Source organism: Equus caballus, chromosome 6, assembly GCF_041296265.1.
Source record: "Equus caballus isolate H_3958 breed thoroughbred chromosome 6, TB-T2T, whole genome shotgun sequence".
Classification (NCBI taxonomy): domain Eukaryota; kingdom Metazoa; phylum Chordata; class Mammalia; order Perissodactyla; family Equidae; genus Equus; species Equus caballus.
The window spans coordinates 18,329,686-18,348,606 of record NC_091689.1 but is presented as its reverse complement, the minus strand read 5'-3'; the positions used below and the strand labels follow the sequence as shown (position 1 = coordinate 18,348,606).

The 18,921-nt window shown below is 46.7% G+C and overlaps 1 protein-coding gene across 8 annotated transcripts in view; it reads left to right on the top strand.

Annotated features, from left to right (window-relative positions):
* GPR55 (G protein-coupled receptor 55) overlaps positions 1–18,681 on the top strand; it is an 82,643-nt gene extending 63,962 nt beyond the window's left edge. For 5 of the 8 annotated variants that reach the window (XM_023642534.2, XM_070270647.1, XM_070270652.1 and 2 more), the window contains one exon: positions 15,007–18,681. In XM_023642534.2, coding sequence (XP_023498302.2) covers positions 15,007–16,007 — 1,001 coding nt within the window. In that variant the 3' untranslated portion in view covers positions 16,008–18,681. Of the gene's footprint in view, positions 1–1,138; positions 1,265–1,808; positions 2,036–3,721; positions 3,858–15,006 lie in introns of those variants that run through there. The other 3 variants (XM_070270649.1, XM_005610693.4, XM_070270653.1) reach the window with 3 other exon arrangements.
* The last annotated feature ends 240 nt before the right edge of the window (positions 18,682–18,921 follow it).

Genomic DNA, 18,921 nt, shown 5'->3' with positions numbered 1-18,921 from the left:
TCCAGAAAGGGAGGTAGGAGACGATTTGTATGCAGAACAGCCCATGTAGGACTCAATCTTTTGTATCAAAAAAGGGAGAAAACAGAACACCTATGTATATATGTTGGTATAGAAACTCTGGAAGAAGCTATTGTCAGTGGTACCCTGAGGAGTAGGTGGGTACTGGATTTGGGGGGCAGTGGTGGGACAGAGACGTTTTACTGTATGTGTTTACATATGTATTTGAATCGTGTGCATGTATTTGAAATTTTAAATAAAAAGCAACAGCAATAAAACAAATTTTTTTTTTTTTTTTTTTGGTGAGGAAGGTTTTTCCGGAGCTAACGTCTGTTGCCAGTCTTCCTCTTTTTGCTTGAGGAAGATTATCCCTGAGCTAACATCTGTGCCCATCTTCCTCTATTTCATATGTGGGTCACCACCACAGCATGGCTTGACAAGCATGGTTGTAGGTCCACACCCAGGATCCAAACCTGCAAAACCGCGGGCCACCGAGGTAGAGTGCAGGACTTCACCACCACATCACCAGGCCAGCCCCAGAATATTCATTTGAAAAAAGAAGATAGCCAGAATCGGAGGTGGGCGAGGCTCCCTTGGAGGAGGGAGGGGCTGAGCCCCAGTCACTCTCTGCAGGCCCCTCCATGCTGACTGTTTCCCGGGGCTCCCATGCCACAGGCCCTGGACACCTGCGTGTCTTGTTTCTGCTGCTGTCCTGACAGTCTCCTGACCTCTTGCACCTGCACCCAGGATGCCCTGGCCTGGCCGCCTCACCTTGGCTTAGGTGGGGCCAGGGGTGTGGGGGGGTGGGTCTTGCTTGGGGAGGGACTGCCCAGAACCCTGTCTTCAGGCCCAGGCCAGCTTGGACCCCATGTCCCGGAGCAGGGACTGAACTTGCATCCCCACAAGCACAGGTGTGATCAGGTGAAGATGGTGAGAGCTGAAAAGGCTGTCCCTGTTCCATCAACCTCTTCACTGAGCTGGGAGAGCCCATGCTCTGGAGGGCCAGGTGACTTCCCCACAGTCACCCACAAGCTGTTATTTGTACCGAGATGACCTGTACGCTGGGACGAACCACCCAGATCCATCTCGGGGAGTTTCTATTCCTGTAGACACCTGCAAGTCCCAGCATGCCTGGCCTGTCAGAATAGCCCGTGCCTCAGTCTCTCACAGGATCTCCTAGTCACTCCAGGCTGCAGTTCAGCCCCAACTTTCCTGAATGGCCGGAATCTGCAGGGGGTCCCCGCTGAGAGCCGCCCAGGGCCCATGGGTGAGTCTCAGCTCTCCTGGCCCTGGAGATGGGAGGATGTGGGGAAATCTCTTCTCGCAAGGCCTTCCGGAGCTATTTGGCCCAAGGCTGACCCAAACCGCTATGGAGAAGCCAGAGCTGGCGAGTGGCATGGGGCCCAGCATAGCGGGGTAGGGGGTGGGGGAGGCCCTCCTGCTGCCCATCCTCGAAGACACTCTGCATGAGTGCCCCCTGCATGGGGCTGAGGCATCCCCCAGGCTGGGCCCTGAGGCCTTCCCAGCCCATGAGTCCTAAATATGAATGTGCCAGCATCACGCTTTTTTCTGTGGGTGGTAGTTCTGAATCCTAAACCCCAGGAGCGCTGGAAGTCTTGGTGGCTTCTTTCAGATGCTGGTGGCCCCTGTGTGACACCCAGCCTAGAACATCTAGTGTGTGACCTGCTTCCCTCTCGTCCAAAGGCGTCTCCTGCCTCTGCTCATGCGCTGGTTCTTGTGCAGTGCGCAACTTCCAAGAGGGCACGGAATGCAAATCCCCTTCCTGGAGAATGTTCCCCACTTAGACAGAGGGGACCCCCACAGAACCCCTCTCTAGACCTGATAGAAAGAGCCCCCTCTGCCAGATCAGGCTGACACTAGAGCCATTTGAAGAACGTCTGGTCCCACCCCCTCATTTCACCGATGAGGAAGCTGAGCCCCAGAGAGGGAAGTGACTCTCTCCAGAGCAGGTTGGTGAACAAGCTGGGAGGAGAAATGACATCTCACAGCTCGCTCAGCTGTGCCACACCACCAACAGGTAACAGCCCCCGGGCCACTTAGAAAACCCAAGGCACAGAGCCATGGACTGACCTGGCTCTCGTGAACTGCAGGTGACTTTCCTGAGGTCAGCAGGGCCTTCACGGCCGGGGCTCTATCCACACCTGCCCCGACTCTGTCCACACCGTCCCAGATGGCAGGGGCAGCGGCAGCCTCCGGCAGCCTCCGTGACAACAGCAGCAGCAGACGGAAAGCTGGTTTGTCCCTGATTATCGGTGACATTTTCTACGAACCTCAACTTCCTCCTGGTTTGACTCAAGTTTGAGCATCTTGCCGGGGTGGGGAAACCTCACCATAGGCAGCCCAAGAACCTTCTCCAGGGGAGCTTGGCTTGCGTGCCACCACCCTCGCTGGCCCGGCTCCCTGCTCCCCCAGAATCTGGCTGGGAAAGCACCAAGAGCCCAAGATGACACATTCTCAGGAATCGCCTTGCAGCCCCTGAGCAAGGTGCTGGCGGCAGACCAGGGCCACGCTTGGGAGCCCAAGCTAGCCGCTTGCCAACTGCATAACTTCCTGGCCTCAATGTACCTCTCTGGGGAATGGGAGCAATAATGATTTCTTCCTCACAGGGCTCTTGGGAGCAGTAAGTAATGGGGATTGCTTGCCCCCAGTAAGTACCAGGGAAGCTTGGTTGTTATATATTATACCTGGATTATTCTCGAACCCCAACCAAGTGTCTCTTGGATAGGCTGGGAGGGAAGATACAGTAGCATGGAGAACCCTAAGAATTCTAGATTCTTTCTTGAGAGTGGAGGTGGAGAACAGGAGGTCAGGAAATGTCCCAGGATCAGCCTGGGTGAGGTTGGTCTGCCCAAGGTGGTGGGGCTGGGGGGCGGGGTGTGCAAGGTGCTGCCCAAGGCTCCGTGGAAGGCTCGGGGCTCCTCCAGTTCTGACCAGTTGTCCCCACACCAAAGGGAAACGCCTGTCACTCTGGAGCTGCTACAGACCAGGTCCTTCCCTCGTTCCTCCTTTCATTTAATAAGATCTTCCCCAGGGCCTTTTGATGAGAGACATGGTGATCTAAGGGTGCAGGAGACCTGGTCCTTGTCCTGGGGTTGCTAAAGGACAGCAGGGACACTCCCCCCCGGTACACAGATGTCCTCCACTTGGCCACGGCAGGGAAATCACATCGGATGATGTAGGTGGATCAGGAAAGTGGACATTTGAAGAAAGGGATGGGTTTCTAGGAGGGGAAGTGACAGGCTGAGGGAAAAGAGTATGTCAAGCAGCGCCAGGCACGCAAAGGAGTGAGGAAGCGGGGCTGGGAGCTCCTGGATACACCGGGTGCTCTTGCTGGTGATGCTTGTGGCAGCCTGGAGTGGGGAGAAGATGAAGGCGAGACTCAGAATGTGAGTTCCAGCGAGGCCCCTTGCTACCTGTTTAACCTCGGGTAGACTTGCTGCTTTCCCTGAGCCTCACTCTCCTTCTCTGTAAAATGGGCGTAATTATCACAACATCCCAGGGATGTACTGAGGTCCCTCCTGCAGGGCACTCGGCACCAAGCTGGCCACATCTCAAGTCCCTGAGCTGGCCTTCCCTACTCCCCCAGCTCCACTCTAGCACGACCAAGCTTAGGATGCAGCTCCAGCAAAATTCTGCGGTCAGGGAGATTCTGTCTACGTGCTCTGTCACTGCTGTGTCCAGTTCCTTCTTGCATCACATCCCCCAGAAGCCCAGCTCAGGTGCAGACTGATGAATTTATTGGCATTATGGTGTTAGTGGCAGATAACTACAACCAAGCAACTATTTATGTTCCAACTATGGCCTTCAACCCAGCCCCTCAGAGGAGACCGGGATTTTAGGTGAGGAGCCTGGATGGGGACGACACTGGTCTGGGGATTGGGGACCACTCCTCCTCAACCTACGCCCCTCAGGCTGTGCCAACTCTGCTCAGCCATGGGCTGGCCCTCTCATGTCTGGGTGGCACAGACCACAGAGTTTCGTGCGAGTGAGGGGTTTGGCAGCACACGAGAGGGGAGCGCCTTCTTAGTCTGCAAACCTTCCAAGGTTGCATTCTTTCTGTTGCTTGTGTTGTCTGGAAAGTCCAGTCCTTCCACTGGAGGAAGGTTGGCTTGGTCTAATCGACAAGGAGTTTAGATGCCCCGGTTGTGCAGGCACAGGCTCAGGGCTGCCCGAGAAGGAGGCTGGATCCTTGAGGGCATGGAAGGGGAGGGTACCAGGGGGCGCAGGCAGCTGCAGGAATTACAGCCCAGAACGAGGTCAAGTTGGCAGTAAGAAAGCCAGCTCCGTGAGGCCCTGGGCTCCCCATTCACAGGGCTGAGCAGGGCTATTCAGATGAGAGAGCCCAGAGAGAGGCCCTACAGCCAGCGACAGCCAGGAGCAGAGCTGCCGCCTCTGGACACCCTGCCCTGTCTTTTTTCACATATGGGACATTTTCTCTCCTCTTCATAAAACACTAAAAAATATTAATATATTGACAGAAAGTTCCATTTCAGGGCTAAAAAAAAAAAGAAAGCCCTCCAGTTGCGTGAATTCCCTTGACAACATTCTGGATAAGTGGCTCTCCTGCTTTTGCTTGCATACTTCTGGTGACAGAGAGCTCACTATATGGCATAGCTGCTGTGTCTGCTTTCAGACCCTCCAGTGGCAAGACAGGTCTGCTTTCTGCAGCATCTGGAACCCATTCCTTTTACAGGCCCGCGGAGTCACAGTGGAGCAGGTCTTGAGCACTGGAGGATGCTAATACATCTATTCTTTTTCTGGCTTCCTAGCCCCTCCACATGCAGCCCCAGCGGACAGACAGCCTCTGGTGCGCGGGTGACAGAGCAGTGCAGGGCCACTGTCACGCCATGTTCCTCTTCTAGATTCTCCAAACGCAGAATTGGGTGCACCTCAATTCTCATCTTCTCTCCTGTTTACAAGACTCCTTAGGCATTCCCATTTTCCTTGCAGCTGTGACTGCATCCGTGTTTTGTGTGTAAATATTTGTTCCTTTCCAATATTTCAGGAGTGCACTTCTGATCTTATCTCTGACTCACACATTGTTCAAGAGACTATTGAAGAGAATGCACAGTAATGTCTATCATACATTTTTAATACCACTGTGCTGCCGCAGAGCTGTGATTTCTTTGTGGTCTGAGAACAGGAGGGTAGAACCGCCATTGCCTTGCAGTCCTTTGCTGTGCCCAGGGTGGGATAAATTTAGTGAAAAACTCTTTCCTGTCCCAAAGAGACTGTGTTCCTTTGATTTACGGCATAGCCCTCAATGATCTGCTAGTTCTACCTTATTAATAGGGCTGTGTAGAGCTCTCAATTTCTCTGTCTACTTGATGGATGCTATTCTAAGAAGCGAGCATTAAGATCTCTACAATTATATTTCCATTTCGACTTCTCTTTGCAGTTCTGGTGTGTTCCCATTATGTACTTCTTTGCTATGCTCATTGGAACATAAATTGAGTGTTTTATGTTTTAATTATGGTTTGTTAACTTTTACGTTGGTAGAGTTTCTGTGTTTCTCTCTTAATTCTTTTCACTAAAAAAAATTACTTTGTTATATTTCCTTCTTTTCCAGGGTTCCGTGTGCCTGATAAACTGTAGATAATCCTATCATTTTACTGTCTACGCCTATTTTCTCTGGGTTTCTTATCCGCAAAAGATGATTGGGTTTTGAGTTTTTAATGGATGCCCCTTTTTATGGGGAGTATTAGAATTATACTATAGTTGTTACATCTGTGCAAGCCTCCGGGGTTGCCCTCTCCTTTCTATATTGAGACATTACAATTTTTCACTTTCAGTTTCCATCGTGAATTTTCTCTTCCTTTTTGTCCCTTTAAAATAGACAAGATAATTTAACCTAAATGTGCAATTTAGAACATGGTCAAGTTTTAACATCTACGTTTATTTCTATTAATAGCTCTCCAAACTGCCCGTGAATTATTCTTAAATATCTTCCCTTCCTTCACCCACTCTTCATTGTTAATGTGGCATTTTGGCTTTCTTTTATATTCATCTTTACTCTTTATGTTATGCACACTTTTTATGATGTGATGGTTGACCTGTGAACTCATGAAATTTTTCTGTTTATCCTGGATCAGGGTCTTGTCATCCTGCTCTCATCTCTTAGGGGCACCTGCTTTCTCAGCTGTCACTTCCAATTCTCTGTCACTTCATGCTTTGTTCCCAAGTCCCTCAGATGCTACATGTTGAAGTGTTTATCTTTGACCTGGCAAGATTTATGCCTCATCAGCTGAACACTGGTTAGCTTATGCGTTTCTTTAAATTCGGTGTAAACTTGCCTCTTACCCACACAGTGCCTCAAACACGCTCCTAAACTTTTCTTCTTTTAAGGGAAAGTCAAAAGCTATTCTCATTTTTCTCCTTTTTTCTCTAGCATTTAATACAATTTTTTTTAAAAAAATTAAATTGTTTTTATATTGTCATTAATTAATTGGAAAAATATACCAAAAGAAGAGAGAGAGAGAAATAAAAATAAATGATTTAAAAATCTGCCACCATCTAACTGTTAGAATGCAACCGAGGTTTGGAATATGGAAATTTTTTCTAGGTTTTTTTTCCCTAAGCGTGGGCTTTTGAAAATCATAGTTGAAATCGTTGTGAATGTATAATCCTGTAGTTTGTGGGGTTTTTACTTAACATAGTCAGCATAAGCATAACATAGTCAGATAGAAAAATTTTCCATTGAGTAGATTTACCGTAGTGAAATTAAGCTCTTGTTGGCATTTTAATGCATGTATTTTTTGCAATGAGAAAAAACGTGTTAAAGTGAATATATTTCTGTACACAACTTTTTTTTCATAATTTACTTAAGCTAAATTTTCAGAATCACTGGATGAAAGACCAATAAGATTTCTGTGGCTTGTAATATAAGCTACAAATCTCCAAAGTTGTGTACTAATTTGTGTGTTCACCAGCATAGCGGTGACTGTTTCACGGAACCCTTGCCAGCTTCTTCATTAAATCTGATGAGCAAAAATTTTATCTCTTTGTAAATCTTCTTCTGGGAACTGCCATCTATTCGTGTCCTTTGCCTGGTTATCTATTACGGGTCTTGATTATACATTTTTAAATATTCTTCGTAAGAGAGATTATCATTTATCTAACTATATGTTGCATTTTCTTTCCTCCAGTGTATTATTTGATATTAAAATTTTTTAACAAAAAGAATTTTCTAATTTTGTGCTGTCAAACCTGTCCTATTTTCTGATTTTTGTGCTTTTCAGTCATTCTAAGTTGAAAAGAGCTTTTCCTTCCACTGGCTTTTATAAGTTCTCTACTAAATTTTCATCTAGTTTGTCTATGGTTTGACTTTTTTGAAGTTTAATTCATTCATAAATTTGGAATTTCTTTTGCTATACGGCATGAGATGAGGATCTAAGTTGGTTTTTACCCCCAAATTGTTCACTGATGTCTCAACATCATTTCTTGATGAAGGCTTCTGTTTGTATTATTGGTTTTTGGGAATGTCTCATTTAGTCTTATTTCTGTTAATTGTCTTAGTGTAGTATCTGGACCTTCTGTGTATTGACAAGTATCTGATTTCAACAAAGTTCCCTTTATTTTTTTATCATTAAATACAAAGTTAGCCGTTGATGTCAACAAGTTACTCCATATCATGTGTAAGAAATATCCTTCTATTCTTTCATTTAAGTGACTTTTGTGGAAAAACTATTGATACAATCAAATGGCTTTTCATTTTTGCTTTACACGATATCAATAGATTTCCTAACCCTGAAATGGTCTTACATCTCTATAGTAAGCCTGATTTGGTCAATGATGATTTATAATTTTAGTATACTGAGTTCTACCTGGTAATATCCTAATTAGGATGTTTGCATCTATATTCATAAGTGCATTTGAGCAGTAGTTTTTCTCTTTTGTGCTACTTATGTCAAGTTTTGGTGTTTGGGTAAGTTAGTTTCATAACAGAAATTCACTAATATTATCTTATGTTCTGAAATTGTTTGTAGAGCATGGGAGTTATCTGTTTCTTGAAATTTTAAATAAACCAGAGCCTGTTTGAGTAATTCTTTGATCGCATCCTCAGTTTCTTTCATGGTTGTTGGTCTAATCAATACTTCTTGTGTCAACTCTTGTATTAATTGTGGTAAATTATGTTTTGCTCCTGAGTCGTCAATTACATCAAGCTTTTTAAATGGATTAGCCCACAGGTGATAAAGTAGTGGTTTCTTATTTTTTTCCTCTCCTTTCCATCTAAGTTTAATGCCTTGTTATGATCAATGAGTCTTTCTTCTCAATAATAGTTCTTAGAGATACATGTATTGTTTTGTTTACTGTTTACCATCCCCCCTCCCCGCCCCCGCCCCCTCCGCAAGGAACCAACTATTAAATTTATTGATTCTGGCATTTTCTTCTTTTCTAATTCATGTATTTCTGCTTTTATCTTTATAAATGTTTCCCTGATTTCTCTATGACCTTTTTGTTCTTTTTTTCTAAATACTCAAGGTGAGTGCTTAGTTCATTTGCTTAGTTGCCTTTTTAAAAAAAAGATTAAAGCTGTTAAGGCTGTTTATCTCTGAGAATAGTTTTGGCAGCAGCCTGTGAATTTTTTTTTAAACAACCAATCCAGAAAGGTCTTGTCATTCTTGATTATATCCTGTGTATTTTGTTTTGTAGTTCTGACTTCACTTATTTTTAAATAGATAATTCTATTTTTCATTTCCTAGCTTTCTGTGTATTGTGGCCAGAGAATAGACCCAACATAATTTCTGCTTTTTTTTAAGTGGAAAGTTTTGTTCTTACTAGGCAGATAATTCATTTTGGCAAATGTTTCTTGGATATTTGAGAAAAAAAGTGATGACTTATTTGTCTAAAACCAAATCCTAAAGCTATTAATTAAATCGTATTCATTGTATTGTTTACATAATTCTGTATCATGATTTATATTTTGCCTACTTGATCTGTTCAAATCTATAGTATATTAAAGTCTGCCCTACAATGCGAGTGGCTCTTTGAATTCTAACAATTTTACTTTATGTATTTTTGTGCAATGCCATTTGGTGCATAAGATTACTATATTTGCCTTTACAATTTTTCTTTTATTGATATACAATGACCTTCTTAATCCTGATGTGTGGCTTTATTCTTAATTTCTACAATGCTAGGTCTGAATATTTTCACTTTGACTTTCTTTTCATGTATATTTATTTCGATATCATTGAAGGACTTGTACATTGAACATTTCTCTATCATTGTGTCCTTCATAAACAACAAAGAGTTGAATGTATTTCATAACTGAACTGAAAAGGTTAGTTAATAGAGGAAAGTTGGAATTTTTCGTATTTATTGCTCTAATGTCTATGCATAGTTTCTTTTTCCATTCTGTTTACTTCTCTGCTATATAGTATGATTTGTTTGTTTGTTTCTTTTTGTCTTCGGCGATTTTGAAGATAGACATCCTGCTTTCAATAGTCAGTGGTTACTTCAAGGTTTAAAAAACTATGTTACAGTTTCCGTAGTTATTAAAGTAAAAAAGAACCCAGCGCAATAACTTACTTTTCTTTTATGGACCGTCTGCTCCGTCCACGTCCTGTTACTCTGCACCATCCTCCCCCCTGCAACCCGAGAACATTCTTCCTTCTGTGTTCATTTATCTAAAGTGTTATATCTTTTTTTTTAAAAGGACAGGAATGATCTCTTATTTGTTTTGTAATTTTAAATTTGTAACTACATTCATTATAACTTAAGTCCTTTTCCATGCTTTTCTTGCTTTTAATGCTCAGCTCCAAGCTTTTCCACCTTGATGTTTTCAGTTTTCATTGTTGCTGTCTCTCGGAGGTCTAAATTTTTGCCTCTTGGAGACGATTCTTTTTCTGGAAGCCACACATACCTGAGGGTAGCTTTCCCTGCTCTTCACACCTGAACAGCACCCAACTGGGCATAATATTCATCATCCAGATTTTCTTCATCCAGATTTTCTTCCTCAAACCTCTTCTGGTGTTAATTATTTTTTTTCAGAGACATTTCCAAGGAACTTGGTGTGTTTATTCACAGATGTTTGTAAGGTTCTGTATTAATGACATTTAAAGATGAAAGTGGAACGTCTAGGAGAGGCTCTGTCTCCATAAATTTTGCATGAAACTTGGCTCCTTTAATCCAACTTCTCGTCTGCTCTGTTGTTCAGTTCAGCCCTGCCTCTCGGGCATCAAGCTTCTGATGACCAACAAAGGTCATCCTCGTCCCTTCTGGTCTGTTCACAGACACCATTTGCTTGACCCATAACCTACCCCCATTCAATTCTATTTCCTTCCTGGTACGAGACTGGGACCAAGGCCCATTCAAATCCTCTGTGAGGCAAAGGGACCCACCATCCCTGCCGAAGAAAGATAACACACTACAGATGGGCCTGCTGGGAATGGGAATCAGGAATGGCCCCACTGTTGCCTGTGACACACTCCCCAGATTCCAACGTAAGTGGAGGCGTCGGGACAGCCTCTGCGCTGGCTATCAGGTGCAGCTGGGGGCTCCAACCTGCCTTCAGGAGAACCTGGTACCTGCCGGGAGCGCTGGTGACTGACAGCCCAGCTCTGCCCTTTCAGCTCTAGAGTGATGTTGATGCCGGGGCCACACTTTCCTTGGGCTGCTTCCAGCTAATGACTAAGCTCGGCAGAGGTACCAGCCCTGGGTGATTCCTGCCCCCCCAGTGGGCAGCCTGTGCTTAGGAACTCCCCATCGGCCTGGCTAAGACGTTCTTAGAGCTGCACTGTGGTCTGAAGCTCTTCCTACCAGGTCCTTCCTTCCTGCTCTCCTTCCACGGGTGTCAGACCTGCTTTGTGGTTTGAAGGCTCTCCCTATCTACTCCTGCTCCCTCTCCCCTTCATTGAAGACATTTCCTCCAATAAATCTCTCAAACGTCTAACACCATCTTAGCATGTGTTTCTCAGGCTCTCACCCACCCACCTTACAGTGCCACCGATGGACTGGTTTGGATCCTGGGTTGGCCAGAACAGGAGACATCAATGGCCCCAGGCAACAGGTCAAGTGTGGGGGAATCGCTGGCCCCCACTACAATTGGACTGGTCTTTATTGGCAACCCATCTTTGAGAAAAGTGACCGTTTCAACCCTTACTGCAGGCTGGAGCCTTTTTATCTTAATCCAGTGAAGTTCCTGATCTTTTCTTTAAAAAGATTTTTAAAAAGATGATTTCCTTGAACTTTCAGAGGGAATTCAGAGGATTAATTTTTCAAATGCTCTGCTCACTGTGCCATGAGCTGGAAGCACTTTTTTTCAGCCTAATTTCTTTTTTGCCAGCCGATAGAGTGCTTCCTCTGGCTTCAAAGATTGCCATTTGAAAAGTTCCCATTTGAAGTCTGTCAGTGTTCCAGATGTGACCTTTAGGATCAACCAACTGGAGAACACTGATAGCTGAATGGTGTCTATTTCCCACACATACACCTGGGACTGTCAGTTCAGACAAGCCCCGGCATCCTAGACTGTGTGCTTTCCGCCAGACCATTTTTATCCCTTTGTTTTTCATTGGTTTGTTCAATTCAGCCATATTTGGGTTTGAGTTTATCTTTGAGCACGACTGACTTTTTTTCTTTTTGCCTACTTTAGTTCTGTCTTTGATCATCAGCAGTGTGCTGGGTCCATCCATGGAGTATGCCTGAGTGATACCTAGCCCCAAACGGATGCCTTAAGTTCCTTTTTTGAAGCTCTTTAAATACAAACACGTCTTCGCTGTTATCTTTGTGGTTCTTGGTTTTCTGCTGTTTCTGATGTTGGAGGTGACTTCCGTAAGCCAATTAATTGAGTCCTCCCCTTTACTGTTGCGGCACTTCTCAGTCAGAAATGGATTGGGTTTTTGCCTGCTTTTCTTATCATTTCTGAAATTGATCTTGGTTCCAAGAAATTATCTTGTTGGTTATTCTGGCTATTTTTTTAGACAGGCCTGTGGATACGCTGGCATAGTCAGGAGGAGACAGCCTGCCAGCTTGCACGTGTTCTAGGCATTTTTGGGTAGAAAGAGTTATACCCGGGGCTCTACACTGTGCAACTCCAGCAGGCGCCATTCACACAGACCACAGGAATCTAAAGCTTTGACTATGAGCAAATACATTTTCCTAGATCTCTTATGACATAAACCAGTACGGAAAGTTGACACATAGGAAAGCCACCAAATCAAGTAATGTATGTTTAATGTTTATTACATGGCGCTCAATGGGTGATATATATATATATATATATTTTTTTTTTCTTTCCCCCTCTCTTTCCCTAGCAGTTAGAGAGGATTTGGGAATGACATTCTATATAGAGTCTTAAAAATATCCAAATCCTTCCTTCCAAAGACTCCCAAGGGGACTGCAGTGATGAGAAACAGTAGCAGAACAGGAATTCTCTCAGCAATAGCGGTGCAGCAAAGAAATAAATCACAGTGATTTTTTTGTGGAATTTTTTTGTTTTCCAGTAAAACTCTAGGAAATCTAAGTGTTCATCAAGAGGCTACCAGCTGGATGAATTATGGCCTATCCATGCAATAGGCTGCAATGGCGCCATTGCAGTGTTAGAAAGAAAAAGTCAATTCATAGATGCTGACGTGGAACAATTTCCAAGAAGCACTGTAAAGTGAAAAAGCAAGAACAGAGCTGTGGGTATAATATTTTCCAAATTTAAAGAAGAGTCATGCATACGTATGTATGTACATATATATATATATATGCATATACTTAGAAATTTTCTGGAAAATGTATGGACAAAACTGTTAACCATGGTTACCTCTGGAAAGGACATCTGAGACCCTGGGGTACCATGAAATCTCCTTTCTTTTGTTATTTTGTACTGTTTGAATCTTATTGAGTGCATGGAATACTTTTTTAATTAAAAAAACGAACTATGGGCTGGCCCTGTGCCGAGTGGTTAAGTTCGCATGCTCTGCTTTTGCGGCCCGGGGTTTCCCCGGTCTGGATCCTGGGCACAGACCTAGCATCACTCATCAGGCCATGCTGAGGCAGCACCCCACATGCCACAACTAGCAGGACCTACAACTAGAATATACAACTATGTCCTGGGGGGCTTTGGGGAGAAAAAGAAAAAGAAAAAAAAAAGAAGATTGGCAACAGATGTTAGCTCAGGGCCAATCATTAAAAAAAAACAAACAACTAGTAGAATAACATAAGCTCAAGGAGTAGCTGCACTGGTCACAGCACGGGATTCTCTGTGAAAGACTGTGTTCGTGCCTTCTCCCTGCCACGTCTGCGTCTTGGATCTCAGCCCCCGCTGCTGGGACGTCTCTGAGGGTGGGAACTCGCTCACCCAGCTGCCTGCTGGCGAGGCGGGGAAGGAAGAAGCCAAGTGTGAGTGATCTCTCATACGCAGGACCCTGTGTCCTCGTGGACGTGGCATGCTCAGTGTCTAGGACTAGTCACGCCAGCAGATGGGCCTCATCTGGGCGGAGGAAGCATGGGTGAGAAAGGAGGGAGGTGGGTGGAGGTTTGATCATATGTGAATTCTCTGCCCAGCAGCACTGGTTCTGGAGGCCTGGGTTGAACATCTCCTGGTTTTGATCTGCTCCAGGGCCGCTGCTATGGACTGAATGTTTGGGTCCTCTCCCAGGTTCACACACTGAAATCTAACCCCCAACTGACGGTGTGAGGAGGTGTGGCCTTTGGGAAGTGATTAGGTCTTGTGAGTGGAACCCTCACAAATGGCATTAGTGCCCTTAGAAGAGAGACCCCTGAGAGCTCTCTTGCCCTCTTTCTGCCATGTGAGGACAGAGTGAGAAGTCAGCCACCTGCAACCTGGAAGAGGGCCCTTGCCAGACCATGTTGGCCCCTGATCTTGGACTTCCAGCCTCCAGAACTGTGAGAAACAAATGTCTGCTGTTTATGAGCCACTCAGTCTATGGTATTCTGTAATAGCAGCCCAAACGAAGACAGCCCCCTATCTTGGTATAGAACTCCACCATAACATGCACCCCCCAACCCCCAAATTGGCCAGGCTCTTAAGTAAGACCCGGCCAGGGCCTGCCTCAGACTCTCATCTTGGCCTGACTTGTGACCCCCTCCTTGTCTGCCGGCACCCAGCCTCCCTGTGCAGCCACACCTGCGGCCTTGGTCCTCTTTTTCCTGAGACCAGTTCTAGCTTTCTACCTGTCTGAAGGCCTTTCTTTGCCCTGTGGAGACCTCAAGCCCTCACTTCCTTTCCTCTGCAAATGTCTTTTCTTCCATGTTTCTCCATTTTCTGTCTGGTTTTCTCCTCGGGGTAGCACAAGGCTGCAGCAGCTCCAGACTTTCTGTCTTTCCAACTTCAAATCCACAGAAAGAGCCCCAACCCGCTTCCTGGTAACCCAAGCAAGAGTTTTGTTGCCTTTCATTGCCTCTGGGTGGTCAAATGTCCATCCTTGAACCAATGAACGAACCAATCACCAGATACAGGGGAATGTTATGTGCTGATTGCCGCCAGCCCTTCAGTCAGGGGTGGGGCAACTCTGTCCAGTCTTCAGGAATGTAGGTGGGGGAGGGGAGAAGGACAATGTATAAGGAGGAGCTGGGTCCTGGAAACAGCGTTTGAATCCCTGATGGAGCGGCAGCTCAAGTCAGCCCTGCCCTAGTTTTCAGTTACAAGAAATTCTCTCTTTGCTTAAACTGGTTTGGGTCAGGATTTGTGTTTTTGTTACTACTTTTGACAGAAGGCGTTCTGATTGAAAAAAAGGGGCAGATGTTCATACGCAGTTCTTTTTTGTAAAAGAAAAAGGCACACGTGTGTGTGTGTGTGTGTGTGTCCAGAAAGAGAGGGAGAGTGCGTTTGGAATGAGACACATAAAAAACTAACAGTGGTTATATCTGGGCAGCATTAGAGTAATTTTTCTTTCCTGTGTTTTCTAATTGTTATTCAATGAGCACGAATTGCTGTGTGATAAAGGGGAGGTGTTTATTATTCTTGACAAAGTCGTTTGAAACCATCACTTTCAGAGAGTGAGAAGAACTCCAGCTAATTTATTTTTGACTTTGTAGGAAAGAACATGAGCCAGGGCAACAAAAGTGAAGACTGCTCCTTCAGTGACGTGGATGAGCTGATGAAAAGCGTGCAGCTGGCAGTCTATGTCCCCACCTTCCTCCTGGGCCTGCTCCTCAACGTGCTAGCCATCCGAGGCTTCTGCACCTTCCTGCAGAAGAGGTGTCTGGATTACGCTGCCACCTCCATCTACATGATCAACCTAGCGGTCTTTGACCTGCTGCTGGTGCTTTCCCTGCCATTCAAGACGGTCCTGAACCACGTGCCGACACCCTTCCCTTCCTTCTGTACCTTGGCGGAATGCCTCTATTTCATCAGCATGTATGGCAGTGTCTTCACGATCTGCTTCATCAGCCTGGACAGATTCTTGGCCATCCAGTACCCCATCCAGGTCAGCCACCTCCGGTCCCCCAGGAAGATCTTTGGGATCTGCTTCGTCATCTGGGTCCTGGTGTGGGCTGGGAGTATCCCTATCTACAACTTCCACGGGCAAGTGGAAACCTACAAATGCTTCCACAATATGTCTGATAGCACCTGGAGTGCCAAGGTCGTCTTCCCCCTTGAGGTGTTCGGCTTCCTTCTTCCCATGGCCGTTATGGGTTTCTGCTCCTCCAGGAGCATCCGCATTCTGATTGGCCGTCGGGATCATAACCAGGACTGGGTCCAGCGTAAGGCTTGCATCTGGACTATCGCGGCCAATCTGGCTGTGTTCGTGGTCTCCTTTCTTCCAGTCCACCTGGCATTCTTCTTGCAGTTCCTGGTGAGGAATGGCTTTATTGTGGAGTGCAGAGCTAAGCAGAACATCAGCTTGTTCGTGCAGTTGTCCATGTGTTTCTCCAACGTCAACTGCTGCCTGGATGTTTTCTGCTACTACTTTGTCATCAAAGAATTCCGCATGGGCATCATGGCCCACCGGCCTTCCAGGGCCCAGCTAATCCTCCAGGATACCCTGACCACAGGGGCTACCAAGAAAGACCTGATCAAAGAAAGCAAACCCTAGCCCTGAATTCCAGCAGCGGATATCCTGTTCCAAGGTTTGGGATGTGACAGGATGATATATGGCACATTTACTAATGCGCTTTCCATTTTGATGCTCATTAAATGCTGTCTTTGCTAGTTACGCCCCAAAGACCTTTCCGCAGCACCCAGACAGCTTGACATAAATCACGCAGTGTTTGGGGATCTCTGAAGAACCTAAGAACCAGGTGAATTCTTGATTTTTAAGTCCAAAATCATGAGGCAGAAGAATTGAGAAAGACAATGAGACCATCTGAACAAGGCTGTTTCCCAGCTCTCCCTGTCCTTCTGTAGACTAGAAGATTCTGGAAGGGACGAGAGGAAGGAGTTAGGAACGAGAACTAAGAGGGTTGGTCATGGTGGAGTGTCTCCTGGGTAGAGATGGAGCCGTAGAATGGATCAAGCTCCTTTTTAGTTTGGGGATGCCGGGTGGAGCAGACTCACACTTTGCTATCCCTCTGGGCTCTGTTGGCCAACAACCTCACAGAGATGACAGCAAGTGGGGGTAATCGAGGCAGAGCAAGTACACACAGAGAGCCCCAAGTTTCCTATTGGCCTTAGAAAGGTCTGGGAAGCCAGCCAAACCTTTATTTGCTCACAAGAAGGCTACAGAAGGATGAGGGGGGCTGCGGTGAAGCTGTGGACACTTTGTGGAAGCAGTGAGGACAGTGTGGAAAGATGTTGGTGACACCTGAGAGCCATGAGGGGACAGGATACACCCGGGGAGGGAAGAAGGCCAAGGGCTGGAAGTGGACTGCCCCTCCCCCAGTGCCATCAGGATGTCACAGCATGGAGTTTTAGTGCTCGCCCAGAGGGAGGTGAGGCGGTGGAGAAGGGAAATTCCTAGACGTGATCAGCTTGCTGTCTTGAACAGCCTGGGAAGTTGTTAATTAGACTTGGTTTCCTTGAGAACCGGGAGAAAGAATCAGGTCTAATTTAGTTCAGCGAGAGAAGAATAAGGAACATGTGTTTGTGTTGCCCACCTGAATCCTGGCTGGGCATCTGGCCAGGGAGGCACTGTCCACAGAGCTGTCCCCCTCCAGTGGTGACAGGGAGAAACTGAGTCAGGCAGGAATGGAGCCACCATCTCAATGGCACAGGGCTCTTGGCACTTCCTGGTTGGAAACTCTGAACAATTGAATCACGGCTTCGATTGGGCTCCTCAATGATCCAGAGAAGGAGCGGCAGCGACAGCCGAAAGCTTCCGGTGACTCAGCTGCTCCAGAGAGTAAAATGATTATAAGGATAAACGTGGGGCAGTTTTGCAAGACAGAATGAGTGGGATGAGACGTAACAGATGAGACTTACTGTAAACAAGGGGAAGGTGTTTGGGAAGAAAAGCAGCCACCTTCTACCTGTAGGATAAGAGGCTTCCATGGCCAAGTGGTGGATGGAAGGGAGGGGTGACTGTGTGGCGGGGGAAGGGACCTATTTAGATAAAACCCTGAAGGGAGGAAGAGGTGGAGGTTGGGCCATTGCCCAAGGCTTGAAGCGATGGGGCTCTGTGAGGAGGTGGGGGACGGGCAGGAAGGATGGAGGGCAGAGCTGCTTCCTGCCCGAGAATCCCCAGCTTGACTGAGAGCCATCAAAGGGCAGGAGCCCCGCCTTCTCCTCCTTCCTCTCAGCTGACTCAGTGGTCAAGTGGTGTTCTGTGGGGCTGGAGGGAAGGGTGAGGAAGAAGGTGTCAATGAAGGGGTAGAAATGGGTGTGGAGGAGTGATCATGACCAGGACCAGAGGCTCTTGTCCCTCAGACTGGCCTCCAGGAACCAGCAGCCAGAGTCAGGGGCTCTGCAGACCAGAGATGAGTCCTGCCCGTCTGCCCCAAGCCCTGGACATCCTCCCCCCTACCTATGGGCTGGCTACACTGTCCCATGGCCATCCTAGACAGAAGCACACCTGTGTTACTGTTGGAAAGCCAGAAAGCTGCCATATGCAGCAGGACATTTGGGCTGAATTGGGGTCAGAGTCCATGGGTGGGTGGAGATATGGACCACCCCTCCTCCAATTTCTCTCTTTGCATGAGTCTAGACTCATGAGCTGTGTGACTATAAGGTGTATGTCCTTGGAGGGGTAGAGCAGTCCTGGGTGGATGTGACAACTGTGGACCTGTCTGTGGGTGAGTCTTGGAAGCCTGACCAATCCCAACACACTAGGGGGAGGAGAGGTACCTCTTCTCTCTCCCCACAGGGACCCATCCTGGCCTTCGAGTCACAGGGGACTCATCAGGGTCTGTGGGAGTGGCTACAGGCCCAGTGCAGCAGGCCAGGCTGCTCTGCAGAGGATCCAGCCTCTGGGCCCAAGCCCAGCCCACAGTCAGCGGTCAGGCATGGAAAGGGCAGAGGGTCAGGGACACAGGGTCAGGGTCAGGGTTAGGGTGCTGATGCATGCAAGTGCCAATGCCCACAGCAAGTGGCAGCCAGTGAGTTGGGGAACGCTGAACTTTGTCACGGAAAAGGCTGAAATTCCTGCTACTAAAGCCGGTGGAGGCTTGGAGACATTGTTTGGCCATAAACGTGACCTTATTTGTACTCCTAGTCTGGAAAAACCCGAGACATAGCTGTGATGTGTACCTGCATGAAACTGGCACAATTAATTGGAAAAAATGATTTGATTAAGCTGACCTGTCAAATAAATAGACTCCTATGATGCTGTGTGACCTTGTCTTAGGCTACACTTACTGGTTCCAGAGAAGAGCTGGCTCCCGATGGCCCTGGCCAAGTGATCTAACAATCTTGGTCAAAGGGACCAAGAAAGGACCAGGTCAAAGTAGCCACCTGGACACTGAGTGTGAGAGCCCAGGGAGCTGCCCTAGGCCTGTCCCAGGAGCACAGCTGGGGCCTGTCCCAAGCGGCTGGGAGCCAGACCCTGCATGGTCTACTTGAGACTCCCCACATCC